The sequence below is a fragment of the Cebus imitator genome, unplaced genomic scaffold (genome assembly GCF_001604975.1).
Source record: "Cebus imitator isolate Cc_AM_T3 unplaced genomic scaffold, Cebus_imitator-1.0 Scaffold18, whole genome shotgun sequence".
Taxonomy (NCBI): Eukaryota; Metazoa; Chordata; class Mammalia; order Primates; family Cebidae; genus Cebus; species Cebus imitator.
In genome coordinates this window covers 13,431,014-13,450,108 of record NW_016107333.1, presented here as the reverse complement: position 1 = coordinate 13,450,108, position 19,095 = coordinate 13,431,014, and the positions used below count along the sequence as shown (strand labels likewise).

General features: G+C 39.5%; 1 protein-coding gene across 3 annotated transcripts in view; it reads left to right on the top strand.

Moving 5' to 3' along the window:
• The window catches only part of NTN4 (netrin 4), a 123,905-nt gene that overhangs the window by 26,794 nt on the left and 78,016 nt on the right, over nt 1-19,095 (top strand). For all 3 annotated transcript variants that reach the window (XM_037733874.1, XM_017516080.1, XM_017516086.2), the window contains exon 3: nt 14,477-14,755. In XM_037733874.1, the coding sequence (XP_037589802.1) occupies nt 14,477-14,755 (279 nt within the window). The remainder of the gene's footprint in view (nt 1-14,476; nt 14,756-19,095) is intronic.

Genomic DNA, 19,095 nt, shown 5'->3' with positions numbered 1-19,095 from the left:
AGATTAGATAGTGCAGAGGAAAAGGTGGTGAACTTGAAGGCATAACAATAGAAACTATAAATTAATGAATCACAGAGAGAAAAGAGGATTAAGTAACAAGAGCATCAGTGAACTGTGAAACAATATTAAGTGGTCTAAAATTCATGGAATTGGAGTCTAAAAAAAGAAGCTGAGGGCAAAAAACATCTTTGTAGGAGTAACAGGAAAATGTCCAAACTTGGTGAAAGTTATAAATCCACAGATCTAAGAAGCTCAGTAAACCTCAAGTGGAAAAACAAAAAACAAAAAACTGTAAAGAATAGCACATCAAAGTTGCCATGCTGATTCAGTGAAGAAAGGTTAATCTTTCTAATAAGTAGTGCTAGAATAATTAGACATTCAAATGTGAAGGGACAGAAAAAAGAACCTCAACACTTAGTTCAACTGCATAGAAAAATTAATTCAAAATGGACTATAGGCCTAAATGTAAAAGCTGAAATCTATACAACTTCTAGGAGAAAATATTTATGACCTCGAGTTTAGGCAAAAATTTCTTAGGACACAAAAAGCACAAACCTTATGGTTTCCTTTTTATAAAGGAAATAGTGGTAAACTGAACATCATAGAAATTAAAAACTAGGCAGGCACAAAGGTTCAGAGTTGTAATCTTAGCACTTTGGGAGGCCAAGGTGGGCAGATCACTTGAGCCCAGGAGTTTGAGACCAACTTGGGTAACATAGTGAGACCCCATCTCTACAAAAAATTTAAAAGTTAGCTAGGTGTGGTGGTGCTTGCCTCTAGTCCCAGTTACTTGGGAGCCTGAGGTGGAAGGAACACCTGAGCCCAGGAGGTCGAGGCTGCAGTGAGCTGTGATTGTGCCACTGATCTCCAGACAACCCAAACGACAGAGGAAGACCCTGTCTCAAAAAATAAAACAAAAAACTGCTGCTATTAAGACACTGTTAAGTGTTAAAAGGAAGCCACACACAAAATATTTGTAAATCATTACAAACTGAATATATATTTATATATCATAATTCATAAGGAACTCATAACTCAAGAAGAAAACAAGAATTAAAACTGAGCAAAAGATTTGAACAGACACTTCACCAAGAAGTTGCATATCAAACGCATGAAATGATGATCAGCATCATTAGTCAACAGGGAAATACAAATTAAAACCATAGGGAGATACTGCTCACATTCACTATCAAAGCTAAAATTTAGAAGACTGATAATACTAAGTGTTGGAGAAGAGGTATAGCAACTGACATGTTTACCATACATTGCTGCCAGAAATGCAAAATAGTACAACTTTAGAAAACAGTTTGGCAGTTCCTTATAAATATACATTTACCATACCACCTAACAATTCCTCTCCTAAGTACCCATGAAAAATGATAACTTATAAGTTCATAATGACTTTTACGTGAATGTTCATAGCACTTTTATTCATGATAGCCAGAATCTGTAAACAACCCAAGTATCTATCAACTGATTAATGAATAAACAAACTGCCAAAATTCTTCAATCAGTTCTTTCTTGCTTCAATTTGCTTGTCTCATGCTCTTGCCTGAATATTTTATAGATGTCTCTTATTCTAAAATAGACTTATTCAATAGTCTATTTTCTAGTCAAACCCAGAAAGTTTTCTTGTAATCTCCTTTTTTTTCTGATAAATTGTATTTGCCATTGTTAATTACATTTTCTTTGCATTCTCACTTCCATGGGCTTCTATGATAATGAATTTTCACTATTTTCCTACATTACTCATGGTTCCTTTTTTTGTATTATTTTTGGCTCTTCTCCTTTCTGACCTCAAACCATAGATGGCCCCCAAAGCACAGCCTTTAGTTCTGAGTTTTTGTTCCAACATTCATTTCTTTATCTCTCACACGTAGCTCTTCTTCTCCCACTCCCCACCTCATCTCTTATTCCCCAAACTGCCTTTACCATGGTTCAGAGTCTTCTCTTTGCCATATTAATTCTCCTGAAGGGAAAGCTCTGGTCATTTCACTCCCCTGATGACTTGCTCAATACCTTCATGTATTATGTAACCAAACAAAGCCAGCAGTGATGTAATGGTAATAGCACTGAACTTGGACTTCAACAACCTGGGTTCAAGTACTGGCTCTGCCATTTACTAGCTAGGTGACCTTGGATAGGTTAATTAACACCTTCTCAGAGTTTCTGTATCTGAAAGACAAGAATGGATGATACCACATCATAGATTTACTATAAGGATGAAATGAGATAAAAAGTTTATAAAATGTAAATCATTATTAAGCATGAATATGAGTTTTTAACAAATATGTGTTAACTCATCTATGCCAAGCATTGCCTACACACTGATGGGCAAGCAGACAAGGTCCCCTCCACTCATGTCTCACTCAGTCTAGAGAAAAATATAAGCAATTAAACAAATTTTAAAATAACATTTACCATGTGTATTTTTAGTCTGGAAGAAATAACAGATGCTTGAGGTAACACATAGAAGGAACAGGGATGATTAAAGAGCTTTCTGAGTAAAGTTACACAGAAGGTGACACCTAAATTATTGGCATGAGTTGGTCAAGTAGAGAGTGGGAGCGGAATGGGTGGCAATGACAGAGAGGTGTGGCAAGTGATCCAGCTGGGGGAATACCATGGGCAGCAGCTAGGAAGGCAGCAAGTTCATGGAGCTTTCTAGGAAGAGAAAGGGGTTAGGTATGGCTGGAGAGTAAAGCTGGGTACAAAGCGAGTGAGAAAGAGTGGGGAAGGATGGGCAGGGAAAAAAGAGATCATACATGCAATTTCCAGCATAGGTCAAGCAAGCAAGAGATTGATGATTCAAGATGAAGTAGTTGGGTATTCCTAACTGTGGGCCAAACATGGTGACAGGGAATCAAGGTGATCAGTATTGGGAAGTGACCCATGTAGACAGATAGCATCCAAGAGGCTTGTCCGTGAATCCCAGTCACCAAGCTGCATTCCTCAGGAGGGCTCAGTCCCAAAGAAGGGAGGTTGACGAAAACAAGGCAGGTCTCCAGCTAAAAGCTACACACTAATCAATTTTGTTTATAAAGGGCAGTGATTTTTCAAGGCATTTTCACATCCCAGACTTTTGAAGGAAACCTTCACTGCATCTTTGTGAGCCAGGCAGAAGCAGGTATCACCACTTTTATCAAGGGTACCATTAATCACATCCATTAATAGAATAAAGGTGGCACAGTTAGTCCCATCCATTATTAGGTTGACAAATGCAGATGTTATCAATCATATATATTTTCTTTCATCCTATGTTTTAAATTTAATTTTAATCTAAGAATGGCTAGCTCCAAAACAAGTATAAAATGGGATATAGTGAAAAAAAATCATTAAATTGGAGGTTAGGATTTGGATTCCAGTCTTAACTCTGTCACCAGCCTATTGACTGACACTTGGCAAATCACTTCAAGTCCTCAGAGCCTCTGTTTCCTCTAATAGGACGAGCCCGTTGATTGCTAAGGACGTTTCTGACACTCATGCTTTGACTTCAAGTCCTGAGGGCAAAAAGAAAAAAGTCTAGGATTCCACATGTATCGAAGAAGTTTTAAAATTTATTTATAGCCCCAGTCTTTATTTAATTTGGTTTTCTATCTTGTTTCTCATTCCTCAGTTACAGTTCTGTTATTTCCCTTGTCCCTGAAGATATTTTCAGAGCTGCCTTTGCAACACTTTAAAACTGTAAATATGCCCTTGAAACATGCAGAGAGGCTTTTGTGTACTTACAAATGGAGGTTATTATTGTACAAGTAAGTCACTTGAGTGCACTGCATTCCTCAGCTTGCTCCATTGAGAGCTTTATTAGGTTATATTGTCCTATCTCAGAAGATAAGACTTTCCCACTTTAAAGGGTGGGCTATCTGATGAAACAGGGTGCCGAATGCTCCAGAGTATAAGCAAAAGGATTTTGGTGCTGCCCAAAAGACAGACACACTTCTCAAGGACAAGTAGGTGCTTCACTTAAAGGGGCACGGTCAAGGACAAATGTTCTAAAATTAAACCAACCAGCTGCTCGCCGCAGACACCCACATGTCAATTATGTTATCTACTTCTTGTCCAGCCTTCCCTTTCCATGAAACTAGAACTCCTACTCATTGCAACCCTGGAAATTTCACATACTTTCCAAGCAGCGACCTATCCATGGGAGCAGAAAGCCTGTTTCAGAGCATACTAGGATCCATGTACTCATCTGTTTCAGAGTGTACTAGGATACGTGTACTCATCTGACAGAATGTATGCTCTTTAGGCATTTCAACTCCGATACCAAAACTTCAACTTAAGCGATACCAGAAATTGATTTCAGAAGTCAACTGAGTATAACCTTCCTCTTCATGTGAGGTGACAATACAAAAACTAGTGTATGAATTACATGAATTTTAGGAACCTAAAAAGCATGACAGATTTAAATTTTTCCATAACTTGCTAAACAATAGAAATGGAGACAAATGTGTCTGTTTCTATGTTTGGGTTTTAGGTGTATTATCAACCTCACAATAGTCAGAACAGTTGTGAATGTGTGCTGACAAGATTTAACTGAATTAAGATACTGTTTGTAAATAACTAGTAAACAACCACATAAAGCAAATGATGGCTTTATAATACAACTGGAAATGTTTCTCACTATAGGTGCTATTCTAACCATGCTTAGATGCAGTAGGGAAGAAATGTGATTATTTATCTTATATAGAAGTAGGACCAGGTATGGTGGCTCATGCCTGTAACCCTAATACTTTGGGAGGCTGAGCTGGGCAGATCACCTGAGGTCAGAAGTTCAAGACCAGCTGGACCAACATAGTGAAACCCCAGCTCTACTAAAAATACAAAAGTTAGCTGAGAGTTGTGGTGCATATCTGTAATCCCAGCTACTCCGTAGGCTGAGGCAGGAAAGTCACTTGAACCTGGGAGACAGAGGTTGCAGTGAGCCGAGATCATGTCACTGCACTCCAACCTGGGCAACAGAGTGAGATTCCAAATCAAGAAAAAGAACTGGGTTTTACTTTGGAGATGATCTGTGTTTTTATTAGATTATATTAGGCAAAAGTTCCAGGGATTGCTCCCTAAATGTAGTCATTCCGACAGTTGGTGTACATTTATTACTGAAAATATTCAAATATTCAATGCTTTTTGAGTGCCACGTTGAATAATGAATAAATAATAATATGCTGATTAATATTAAATCTATTTTTTCTATAAAGTAAAATTTTGCTAGTTGTATTGGAGGGGGTGTAAGATTACCATAAAACTAAGATATTTTGTAAAGTGATAAAATTTATTATGAGGCAATATGTGCCTATAATTTTTGCTTATTAATGAAATGTACATTATAAAAATAAATTTTCATTACAGTTATTTCATTATTCTTATATTGGAAAATCAAATAAACCTGTATTGAGATAATTCAGATTTACTCATTCAAGAACATTATTGAGAATTCATAAGACATTGTATTAGATGCTGGGGCTATATAAGGATGCATCAAGACATAGCATAAACATAAAAACAAAATATAAATAGTCCAGGCACAGTGGTTCATGCCTGTAATCCCAGAACTTTGGGAGACCAAGGCAGGAAGATCTTTTGAAGCCAGGAGTTTGAGACCAACCTGGGCAACATAGTGAGACTAAGTAGCTACAAAAAATAAAAAAAAACTTAGCTGGGTGTGGTGGCATGCACCTGTAGCCCCAGCTATGCAGGAGGATTACTTGAGCCCAGGGGTTCAAGGCTGTGGTGAGCTATGATCATGCCACTAGACTCAAGCAAGATCTTGTCTCTAAAAAAGAGAAAGAAAACAAAAAAATACATGTATCTATATAGGTGATCATAATAATAGGTATCATAAATTATTTGAAAAGTTATAATGGGAGTTTACTGGTATATTCAGACAAAAATTACTAAAACAGAATTATTGAATAAATGTACAAAGTTTAGGTGCTTATATTTTCTTTTTCAAATTTTTCAGGAACATATTTTATTTGTTTTACAGGCCTATCTACTAAATATAACTATACTTCTAACTTTATTATAAAATATCAAATATATATATATTTGAGTACAAAAATGAAGGCTTAGTTTAGGTACAGTTTTATAAACCGTGTTTTAGAAAAGTTAAGCTGCCTTGGGTTTTTACATGTCACTTCTCAGCCTGGATGGGTAATAAGGACCAGAGTTACCCTCCCACCTGAAACAACTAAAAAGCTGGACAAAATATGTGAAACAATTGTTTTAAAGTATTGAACATCAAGTAGATGAGGACAATGATCCCTGAGAGAAGGGAAACAAATGAGGTGAGCCCTACAATTGCCCCAGCTTACTGCCTAGAGAGGGTGTCCAGTCTGCGATGCAGGGAAGAGGAGCCTGTATAGAGCTTGATGGATTTCTTGACTTAAGGACTCAAGAATCTGGGAAAGACCAAGACAGCTAGAGTTTGCAAGGTAGAGTTCCAGAGAGGAGAGCACTATATTAGAAGAGACTTTCACAGATTTGCAGATGGTCCTTCTCAAGTCTCCAGCTGAGAACTTCCACACATGTGTAAGAAAACTATCTGAGGCCAGAGAGAGAGAGACACTCTGAAGGACAAAGGGAAAAATCCCCAGAGGTCACATGGGACCAAGAACAGACAGACAGTGTGGAAAACCTTGTAATTCATTGTTAGAGCAATTAGAAGGGTATCACCTCAGTAGAGAGGCAGCATTAGCCCTATGCTAGAAAATGCATTGGTCCCACATAACAAAAAAGTAAAAGCAAGCCTCAAAAGGATCCAGCTATTTCCAAGAAACTGAACTGCATCCCAAGAAAAAGCTCAAGAACATAAAAATATTCAGCACCCAACAAGATAAAATTCACAAGACCTAGCAGCCAATCACGACCTGCAAAGAAACGGAAATACAACCCATAGTAAAAAGAAAAATCAATAGAAACAGACACAGAAATGGCACAAATGATAGAATTAGTAGCTGAGGACTTTAAAACAGTTATTGTCACTGTATTTCTTATGTTCAAAAGGTGGAAGAAAGATGGAGTACATTAAGCAGCGGCATGGAGAAGATAGCAAAAAAACAAAAACAAAAACAAAAAAGGCTCACTAATGCTATGTTTATTTCTTTTTCTGGCTTTTTCTCTCCCTGTGTTTATATTGGGTCATTTCTGTTGCTATGTATTTGAAGATTCTGATGCCTGAAATGAAAAATATACCAAACAAGATTAGTAGACTAGACACGGTAGAAGAAAAGATTAGTGACATTTAATACACAGCGGTAGAAATGACCCAATATAAACACAGGGAGAGAAAAAGCCAGAAAAAGAAATAAACATAGCATTAGTGAGCTCTGGGACAGCTTCAAGCCATTTGGTATGTGTCGTTGAAATCAACAAAGGAGAGAAAGGAGAGGAGGGGAACAAAAATTTTTAAGAAATAATGGTTGAAATTTTTCTAAATTTATAATAACTATAAATCCATGGATCCAAGAAGTACAACAAAACTTACACACAAATAAGAAGAAATCTACTTCAAAACACATAATAATCAAATTGTTTAAAAAGCAATGGTAAAAAGAAAACGTTAAAAGCAGACAGAGGAACAAATCTAAGAAATGACAAAAGCTTTTTGTCAGAAACAATGTAAGCCTGAAGATGGGGCGGCAGAAACTTTAAAGTGATAAAATAAAAAAATAAGTCAACTTAGAATTCTATACCCAGCAAAAAATATTTTACAAAAATGAAGATGAAGTCAAGACTTTTTCAGACATAAAGAAGCCAAAAAAAAAAAAAAAAAAAACTCCAAAAAGAAGCCAAAAAAAAAAAAAAAAAAGTTTCTCACTAGCAGACTTGCATTAAAGGAAATCCTTCTGATAGAAGAAAAATGATACCAGATGGATATCTAGATCTACAAAAAGGAATAAAGATCGTCAAAAAGGAAACGTATGATTACATGTGAAATGCCTTTTTTAAATTTCTAAAATCTCTTTAAAGGTAATGTGTTGGCTTTTTAAAGCCAAGGTATTAACAGTGTATTGTGGAGCTTATAACATACATAGAAGTAATATGCATGACAACGGTGCAAAGGTTGAGGGGAGGAAATACAAGTATACTATTCTTAGTTTCTTATACTAAATGTGAAGTGGTAGATATCAGTCACATTAAATGTAAAAGATGTAAACATCCCCATTGAAGGCATAGATTATAAGACTGGACAATTGACCAGGTGCAGTGGCTTATGCTGTAATCCCAGCACTTTGGGAGGCCGAGGCGGGTGGATCACAAGGTCAAGAGATGGAGACTATCCTGGCCAATATGATAAAATCCTGTCTCTACAAAAAATACAAAAATTACCTGGGCATAGTGGTGCATGCTTGTAATCCCAGCTACTTGGGAGGCTGAGGCAGGAGAATAGCTTGAGCCTGGGAGGCAGAGGCTGTAGTGAGCCAAGATCACACCGCTGCACTCCAGCCTGGCAACAGAGTGAGATTCCATCTCAAAAGAAAAAGAGACTGGACAAAATATTTTAGAAAGATTAGGTATGCTGGCTGTAAGAAGCCCACTTGAAATACAAAGACATAGCTAAGTTAAAAGGATAAAAATATATATATATATACCCTACTAACACTTTAAAAGAAAGCTTGGGCTGGGTGCTGTGGCTCACGCCTGTAATCCCAGCAGTTTGGGAGGCTGAGGTGGGCAGATCATGAGGTCAGGAGTTCGAGACCAGCCTGGCCAACATGGTGAAACCTGTCTCTGCTAAAAGTACAAAAATTAGCCAGGTGTGGTGGTGTATGCCTATAATCCCAGCTACTTGGGAGGCTGAGGAAAGAGAATCCCTCAAAACCAGAAGGTGGAGGTTGCAGTGAGCTGAGATCAGGCCAAGCTTGAGTTGCAATATTACTATCAAAGTAGATTTTAGATAAAAGAATATTGCCAGGGATAAAAAGGGACATACACTGATAAAACAATCACTTCATCAAGTGGATATAACAATCCTACATGTTTATGCATGCAATAACAGGGCTTCAAAATACAGGAAGCAAAACCTGCAGGGAGAAATAAAATCAGTTGATAATTATAACTGGATATTTCAATACTTTTTCAAGGATACAAGGTGTATTATCAAGACAGACCATATAATGAGTCATAAAACAAGTATTGATAAATGTAAAAGGATTTATAGCATACAAAATATGTTCTTTGACCACGATGAAATTAAGCTGGAAATCATAACAGAAAGGTATCTGGGAAATCCCCAAATAACTGGAATAAGCACAATTTTTATTCCAATTATTCGAAGAAGAAATCAAAAGGCAATTAGAAGTATTTTGAAATTGAATGAAAATGAAAACACAGCATATCAAAATTTGGGAGGAGGCAACCAAAGAAGTACTTAGGGAAAAAGAAACATCTCAAATCAGTGATCCTCAAGTCCAACAGGGCTTAAAGGTAAAATAAGCAGTGAATTATTTTTAAAAAGTCAAATCGATGATCTCAGTTTTCCCTTTAAGAAACTGGTAAAAGAAGAGCACATTAAAGCCAAAGTAAGCAGAAGAAAGTAAATAATAAAGATAAAAGCAGAAACCAACGAAATGGAAAAACAGAAAAACAATGGAGAAAATCATTAAAACAAAAAGCTGCTTCTTTAAGGACGTGAAGATGTCTAGTATTTCAAGAACTATTAAAGAACAAATGCAGTTATGTTCCTGACGTTGCTATTTTTAGTAAATAAGAAAACTACATCAGAAACCAGGGAAAATATTTGTATTTCTTGGAGTGTTTGCTTATGCCTGCCTGATCCTTTTTCTTAAGAATATGAAAGATACTGTGTGCTACTGAAGAGAAGAAATCCATAAAGCATTTTGAAATGCTTTACATATTTTTCCACAGTGTTTATACATAGATGGGTGTGTCCACGTCGTTCTCATCAAGAGTGCAGAACTTGTGGTCGGAGCATCTTGCTGTCTGTGTTCTTCTACACTCTAGTCCCTGTTTGGCTTCTCCTCCTAGAATGATACTTGGAGAAACAGTTCATTCATTTATTCATTCAACAGTCATTGTGAAATGCTACAATGTGCCAGACACTGTGGGACATGCTGGGGAGCACAGCTGTGAACCAGACAAACAGGATCCCTGCCCTCTGAGCACTGAGTCTGATGTGAGATACAGCAAGTAAATAGGCAACAACAATAGACCAGTGTGAGAGTGCCATCATGGAAGGGACAAGTTCCAAGGAAGTCCACAGGACGGCCCTGGAATATTCCTCAAGCTAGCGGCTAAAAAGAATTTTTTAAAAATATAACATTTATTAGGAATTTTTATAATTTAACATAGGCAATAAAATGTTAGGTATGGAGCAATATGGTATGAGTTCAATTCTCAAATTAAACTCATATGTACCTAATATTTATTCCTTATCCTGTTCACACTGTATTGAGGCTCTGTTTAAATTAAATTTTCACCTCAGTCAAAGCAAAAATAAGACATCTAGAATGCTTTTTTTTAACTAATTTTTCATCTTCTTTTTTTTTGGAGGAGGGGGGACAGAGTCTCGCTCTGTTACCCAGGCTAGAGTGCAATGGCGCGATCTCGGCTCACTGCAACCTCCTCCTTCGAGGTTCAAGCGATTCTCCTGCTTCAGCCTCCCGGGTCGCTGGGACTACAGGCACACACCACCACACCTGGCTAATTTTTGTATTGTTAGTAGAGATGGAGTTTTCACCATGTTGGCCAGGCTGGTCTCAAACTCCTAACGTCGTGATCTACCCACCTCGGCCTCCCAAAGTGCTGGGATTACAGGCATGAGCCACTGCACCTGGCCTACTTTTCCATCTTCTTATTTAGAATTTTTTATGAGTATTCTAGAATAGAAAGATCACAGAGGTTGTTTTCGCCCGTTCAGGACTTTGTAAGGATTTCTCTGTTACACTGGGGCACAAAGAAATGGCAGAACCTGAGCCAAAAATTCCTATGCTCAGACAAAGTTCAAGGGATTCTAGGCTTAGAGAAATAAGGCAAGACCAGGAAAATGTGAATATTCCAAAGGTTAGTTAGGAAGGGGTCCATGATTCATGCAGAGGGTCAGATTTTTTTAAATTATGCATTTCCTTTACCCATCGATTTCAGCTTTGCAAATGTATCTTCAGGAAATTATTACAGCAGTCCTCCCTTATTTGCAGTTTCAATAACCATCAACCAGGGTCCAAACGTAGGTGAGTACAATAAATATTTTGAGAGGGAAAGAGAGACCATATTTACATAACTTTTCTTACAGTCTATTGTTAAAATTGTTCTATTTTGTTATTTGTTGTTAATCTGTTACTGTGTCTAATTTATAAATTAAACTTTATCATAGGTATGTATGTATAGGAGAAACACAGTCTCTATGGGTTCAGTACTACCTGCAGTTGCAGGCATCCCCTGGGTGTCTTGAAAGGCATTCCCTATGGATAAGGGGGGACTACTGTCTATACATCCACATTTTAGCTATGAGGTTGTTCCCTGCAGTGGGCTACACTGAAAAGTTGGGAAAAAAACTAGTTGCCAAACAATAGTAGCCTGGCTAAATAAATTATGTCATAGCCACACAGTGTAATTCTAAGCAGGTTTTAAAATTATGTAATGGTGTTTCTCAAATTTTGTTGTGTATTAGAATCACCTGGAAGGCTTGTTGAAACACAGATTGCTGGGCCCCACCTGCAGAGTTTCTGATTCAGTTGATCTTGGATAGGGTCCAAGAATTTGCATTTCTAACAAGTTCCCTAGGGATGTTATTGGTCTGGGGAACCACTCTCTGAGAACCACTGATGTAGAGATATGTTTGTTGACTTGGAAGAATACCCACCAGGTATATAAAGATGTTTATGTTGTATTTTATATGTATGCATACATATAGAAGTTGAGGTAGAAAGATATTATCAAGTTGGCATCCCTGGTTGTCTCTGGTTGCCTCTGGAGGTAGATCACATTGTAGGTACTTATTATCTTCAGTATTTTACATGACATATTTCTCTGTAATGAGCATAATATTAACCACCAAAACACAATAAAATTTCTTAATTAAAAAATGAGATCATGTAGTCCTGGCCAATAGCACAAACAAGCCAGAAATACTGAAGTATGCATGAACCTGAGCAAAAAAGCTTGACCCCTGGCTTTCTAAATATTCATATATCTTGTTGGGAGTGTGTATTCAGAAGCAGTTGCAGAGGATTGGTGATGGGCCTATAGATACATCCCCTTCCTTATGGGAACAAAAAAACAGAAGAGGCTGATACTCTCCTGAGGCTCCTGCGTGTTTTCTTACTTCGTTTCAGTCATGCCATGCAGGCTTCTTCTGGGGAAGTTTGAAGAAAAACTGGGTAGGACCCAGAGGGCGACCTGCCAGAAGTTGGGAGCATCTGGATTGGCACACTCTTTGTTTCCTGATGCAGGGTAGATCCATTTCCCAGGGTATCAGATGAAGGCGTCTCCTTTCTGGAAAAAAGATTTCATGGTTTAAATTCCCGTTCACTTTTGTGTCTGTGGCACTCTGCTGTCTCCTTTCCAGCACACAGCCTCAGGGGTCATGATGTCCCTTCCCTGCCGATATCCGAGTGCCAACTGTGGTGTCATGCACACCAAGCACAGAGCCGCCATTCAGTTCCCACTGTCTGGGCTCAGGAAGCAGAAGAGCTTCAAAGTTCCTACAGACCTTGACAGAAGCTTCCTCTGGCTTTGCCTGTGTGGAATAATTCTTAGTGGGAGGGGGAGATGGAATGGGGTGGGAGAAGGAACTAGGGTAAATGTCAAGGGTAAATATGTGGCAGAGACAGAGAGACCAAACAGTTGCCACCAATGCTCAGGAAAAGGAAGGGTGGGCAGATAACGAGAAGGACACCAGAGACTTTTCGGTGGAGCGCTGGCTTGGGTAGCACTGGCTTGGGTAGCGCTGGCGTGCCCTTTTCCATGTCCTTGCATTACTGTGATTGATAAAATAGGAGGTAACACATTATTGATACCCTTTAGATCAAGGGTTCTCCCTGTCTGACAGAAATGCCAATGTTTGGAGGTCAGATTGAGAACAAGTTCTATATAAAGCCCACAATGGATTCAATTTTTTAAAAAATGTTTCACAATAGAAAATCATGTTCTGGTTTAGGCTGTTGCTAAAAGAAAAATATGTTACTTCTCTACTGACTTTTGAATATATGACATATCATTTATTGGAAAATTTCGTTTTCTGATAAGCTTCTTTCCACCACTTTGCATGTGGATAAATGGGACAGAATGTGGTTTGAGTTAAGCTACAATGTTTTATAAGTTTTAAAAGTTCAAAAATAGCTAGAAATACAAATACCAGTTAATTATGCAGTTATTTCTTACTATTGTCATAATACTGGTGCTGTAACATGAAATTCAGTATGCAAATGAATTTAGGAAGTTATTTGGAATTCTCACCTATTACACAAGTGCCAAGAACAATGTTAAATTAATTCATTTGTTTACTAAAAATTTATTGAATACTTCCTATGCACCAGGCACTGTCCTAGGATGCATCCGTGACTGCCTACATGAAGTTTATGTTCTAGACTGGGAAGACAGTAAACCACTAAACCACTACAAATACAATGTCAGATGGTGATAAGTACTAAGAACAAAAATCAGGCAGAGCCATTATAAGGACTTTGATTCTCGTTCTGAGGAAAATGGGAGGTCTTCAGGTGAGGGCGATTTAAGCAGGGGAGTGACATGATCCAGCCTCTGTAGAGAACCACTCCGGACAATGGGCTGCAGAGGCCAAATGTCTGCTAAATTATTACCCTCTCCTCCAAAGTTATAGTCATTGAGGACAGGTCTGTACCAGTAGACCCTGGAGATGTGATCCCACACAGTTGACTCTGTTCTTTTCATACCTTTGGTAGAAAACTTTTCTCTAAGGTGATACTTTTATATCCAAAAAGAGAGAGTTCTATTTTTAGGCAATGTAAATCAGATATCACCTCTCTGCCTATGGTGTCCCATTGGCTTTCGCTACAGTCAGTATAACTGTACTGTGACTGTCACAGGGCTCCATTCGTGTCTGTCTCACACCTGCTCTCTGTCCGCCTCTCCAGCCACTCTCTCTGTTCGCTGATCTCCAGTCACACTGACTTTGTTGTTCTTCCTTGAACGAACCAGGCTCGACTCTGCCTCAAAGCCTTTAAGTTTGCTCTTCCCTCTGCCCAGAATGCTCTTCCCAGCAAGATTTTTGTATGGCTGCCTTTATCTCAAGAGTCAAGTCTCTGCTGATCACTCAATGTATATTTCTGTGTACATTTCTGCACAGGCAGCACATCTGCTCCTTAGAATAACAGGGCAGCCCTTTCCCAGGTGTGCTCAAGGTCTAAAAAACCTCTTGTTATCTTACTGCTCACAGATGACATACGGCATAAATCAAACAGGGACTACATTAGGCAAACAATTCAGGGTTTGCACACAGTCCTATAAATGCATGGTATTTTCTTTCTTTTTACAGGTTATTTTCAAAGCTTTGTCACCACCATACGATGCAGAAAACCCTTACAGTGCCAAAGTTCAGGAGCAGCTGAAGATCACCAACCTTCGCGTGCAGCTGCTGAAACGACAGTCTTGTCCCTGTCAGAGAAATGACCTGAACGAAGAGCCTCAACATTTTACACACTATGCAATCTATGATTTCATTGTCAAAGGCAGCTGCTTCTGCAATGGCCACGCTGATCAATGCATACCTGTTCACGGCTTCAGACCTGTCAAGGTCCCAGGAACATTCCACATGGTAGGTGAAACAAGTCCTCCCCTAAGAAAAACAAATCATGAGTTACCTTCACCTTTGGGCATTGGTTGGTATATGCTTAACATAGTGCTGCTAAATTCTTCCTCTGCGCATCACAGCTCCGACATCATACCCATCCTGTAAAGTGTCTATTAACTTGTCTTTTAATCTTCAGTGTTAAGAGTTATAGTCAAGCATGATAACCTTGGAAAACACCCTTGCCAGTTTTTAGTACTGTGACCTTCAGATAGAAAGTGTAAAGTGAGCAGGAGCGAGAGGATGGCATAATCCTATTAGTGGTATTATCGCACAGAAACCAGCTTTGACAGTAAATGGGGACTATTATGGAGTAGATTTTAAAGTGGGAAAAATAAGAACCTCGATTTTTCTGCCTGGTATCATTGCTGTCCAGCCAGTAGAATGAATAAAAATTCTCCACGAAGAGGACTGACCCCCTCCTCACCCTAAGGCAGAGTTAAACTCTGTCCTCTAGCTTCATGCATCTCCTGGGCTTTTCTCTGAACTTTTACTTCTCTGCATCCCTCAGGAGACCGCAAACTCTCTGAGGATCTGTATGATCTTTGCATCCTCAGGACCAAGTGCATTACCTGGGCCAGAAGTAGGTGCTCAGTAGGTGTTCGGTTGAATGATAGCAACATAGGAACAGGGAGATGATGAAAAATTAGTGTCACTGTTCATCTGTCTTTACCTCACCAATTTCCAGAAAAGATACAGAGTGACTCAGCAGTAAGGACCTTGTTGGGACACATGCAGAGACCAAGGATGGGGACTGGCAAGGAGAAAACAAGAATAAGAGCGCTCCAATTCTTTGATTTTACATTTTGCCCTGGTACTTCTGTGCATATCAAAGCAAAATAATGGAAAAGGCTGCAGAATATTCAACTGCATTTCCTAAAGGGTAGACGTCCCTATTCTTTGTTCTTTCTCCCAGTCCTAGTATAGGACAGGCCCCCAGCAGCCAGGATCCAGTTAGCCAGCAGGACAGTTTGTGCTGGCCGGGCTGAGTCGCTGGCGCAGCATCAGGGTAACTACAATGACTAGGACAGTCACCAGAAAGTAACCAAAATAGAAACAGTGCTATTTCTTACAGTCGTTAATCCGGGGCTCTCAGAGTTGAAGAAAATTTTGCCGTCATTCAACAGATACCTGCTAGTTTCCAGACACTGAAGTATCTTTGAAATCCTACAATATTGCTCCAAATAAAGAGTGGTATGATTTAGTGTATCTCGGTTAACTGGGTTCAGGTAGGATTCAGTCAGAAAATAATAGATATTAAGAGACATGTCGGCCGGGCGCGGTGGCTCACGCCTATAATCCCAGCACTGTGGGAGGCCGAGGCGGGTGGATCATGAGGTCAAGAGATCGAGACCATCCTGGTCAACAAAGTGAAACCCCGTCTCTACTAAAAATACAAAAAATTAGCTGGGCATGATGGTGTGTGCGTGTAGTCCCAGCTACTCAGGAGGCTGAGGCAGGAGAATTGCTTGAACCCAGGAGGCGGAGGTTGCGGTGAGCCGAGATCGTGCCATTGCACTCCAGTCTGGGCGACAACAGCGAAACTCCGTCTCAAAAGAAAAAAAAAGAGAGACATGTCAACCTAGAAAGCTTATGTGAGGTGGAGTGCTCATAATATTTTGCCATGATATTTTAGTGAATTCGTGAAAGGAGAGTATGCAGGCCTTTTATTTCCTCAACTGTCTCTCATAATCCAAGCCATACAGGACCACCTCAGGGTAGAGTCCTGAGCAACATGACAGAGGCCCCCATAACATGGCGCAGGGTCAGCCCTCAATGAATATTTGTGGACTGAAGGACCTATGAGACTACCTAAATGGCGCTGATCAACCACATCAAAGTGCCAGAGTTCTCAAGGGCCTTATAAAAATTTCATGTGGCCAGGCCCAGTGGCTCACACCTGTAATCCCAGCACTTTGGAAGGTAAAGGTGGGTGAATCACCTGTGATCAGGAGTTCGAGACCAGCCTGGCCAACATGGTGAAACCCCATCTCTACTAAAAATTCAAAAATTAACAGAGAGTGGTGGGTGCCTGTAATTCTAGCTACTTGGGAGGCTGAGGCACAAAAATCACTTGAACCTGAGAGGCGGAGTTTGCAGTGAGCCGAGATCATGCCACTGTACTCCTGCCTGAGCTACAAAGCAAGACTGTCTCAAAAAAAAAAAGTAGTAATTTCTTTTTTTTAAAGTAGTCCTCTAAATATAAACTTTCAGAGTTAACAACATTCAGGCTGAAGAGAAAAATTCTAGAGGTTTCTCTTCGTTCTGCCAAATTCAACAAGGGATAATTATTGCAAGTTAATAGACACTTTTAAAGAAGTCTTAAAATATAACTATTCTATACAATATACTGCCAGCAAGGAAATTATCAGCCTATAAAGCGTTCAGGATAACCAAGTAAAGGGAATTATACAGTAAGGGTTTACCATTTCCAAAGGATGTTAGAATGAGACATCTCCATCCTAGAAGACCCTATGGAGTGGAAACCTCATTTTCTTACTAACCTCAGGCTGCTTTGAAATTGGAAGTAATTTCCTTTTAAAATAATAGTAGTTTTCTGACATCCTTCTATCCCATTTTCGTACTGATTTCAAATTCTGCAGCAGCGGTAGTGGCCCCTAGTGCTATAAGTAAGCATGTGTTTGAGTTTGACTAAGCTAAGCCAAAACCATGGATAAGGCCAGGTAGCGGGTAAAAACAGCCTAAGTGGCCAAGACTATGTCGGCTTCCAGGGATCCAGTTCCATGACAATTCTTGCTGTCTCTACTCTCTTTAGAAAAAAGAAAAAAGAACCCATAAGCAATTGGACTGATAGTGGCTATGGTTGGAAATGTGAATGATTCTGGTTTTAGATTTTTCCACCCCTAAGTTTGGATGCATTTGACTTTTATCTATGCTTTTTTCTGAATTAGAAAAGAACTTGTGTTAAATTTGGAGACGGTTGCCTCTTTTGAATGTGGTGTTTTAATTCCTATGGTTGCTTCGCTTGAGCAAGTTGCACATTGAAAGCGTAGTCTTTTGCTTTATTAAGAACATGGGCGTAGATTAATTGTCTTATATTTGTGCCTCTGGACACCATTCATTTTATGTATACGCCTGTAGAATACCTGGAATCTGATTGTGCCTGCAGAATGGAAGGTAGCTTCTTAAGAAATACTGTTCTTTTGCGGGGTGCCTTAGGTATGTGTGCACACATCTAACCTTTAAGCACAGTTTTTATTTCAGCAGTGGAGTGTGGTCCCTGCACCAGCACCATCAGCCTTACCTGGCAACTGGTGAGAAATACACATTCTCAGACCTTACCCCAGACCCACTGAATCCGAAATTCTAGAGATGAGGCCCAAGAATCTATGTTTAACAATCCCTCCCAGGTGTTCTAATGCTTACTAAAGCTTGAAAACCATTGCTTTACAGACTAGGGCAATTCATCTGTGGCTAATATTGTTGCTAAAGTGAGGAATTAGTCAATGAAATCTGATTTTATGGGCTAGAATTTTTTTTTTTTTAAGACAGAGTCTCGCTCTGTTACCCAGGCTGGAGTGCAGTGGCACGATCTCGGTTCACCGCAACCTCCGCCTCCCGGGTTCAAACAATTCTCCTGCCTCAGCCTCCTGAGTAGCTGGGATTACAGGTGCATGCCACCATGCCCAGCTAATTTTTGTATTTTTAGTAGAGATGAGGTTTCACCATGTTGATCAGGCTAGTCTCAAACTCCTGACTTCGTGATCTGCCCACCTTGGCCTCCCAAAGTGCTAGGATTACAGGAGTGAGCCACCACCCACAGCTGAGCTAGATTTTTTTATGGCTGATAAAAGCAAATTAGGGAAGTTAATGGAAATGGCACCCTATTTCTTAAACTATATAAGATTTTAAGGTCATTTCCTTTCTTTGGGAGAAAAGAATAGAAAAAGAGATGCAAATGAGGTGCCTCATTTATCTTGATACATTCCTCCTGTGTCTTTTTTTTTTTTGAAACAGTCTTACTCTGTCACCCAGGCTGGAGTGCAGTGGCGTGATCTTAGCTCACTGCAACCTCCCTCTCCTGGGTTTAGGCAATTCTCCTGCCTCAGCCTCCTGAGTAGCTGGGATTACAGGTATGCATCACCATGTTCAGCTAATTTTTGTATTTTTAATAGAGACGGGATTTCACCCTGTTGGCCAGGCTGGTCTCGAACTCCTGACCTCAAGTGACCTGCCCACCTCAGCCTCCCAAAGTGCTGGGGATACAGGCATGAGCCACTGTGCCTGGCCCCCTCCTGTGTCTTTTAACACAGCATCACCTTCCCCGTGTTTCCCCTTCTTCCCAG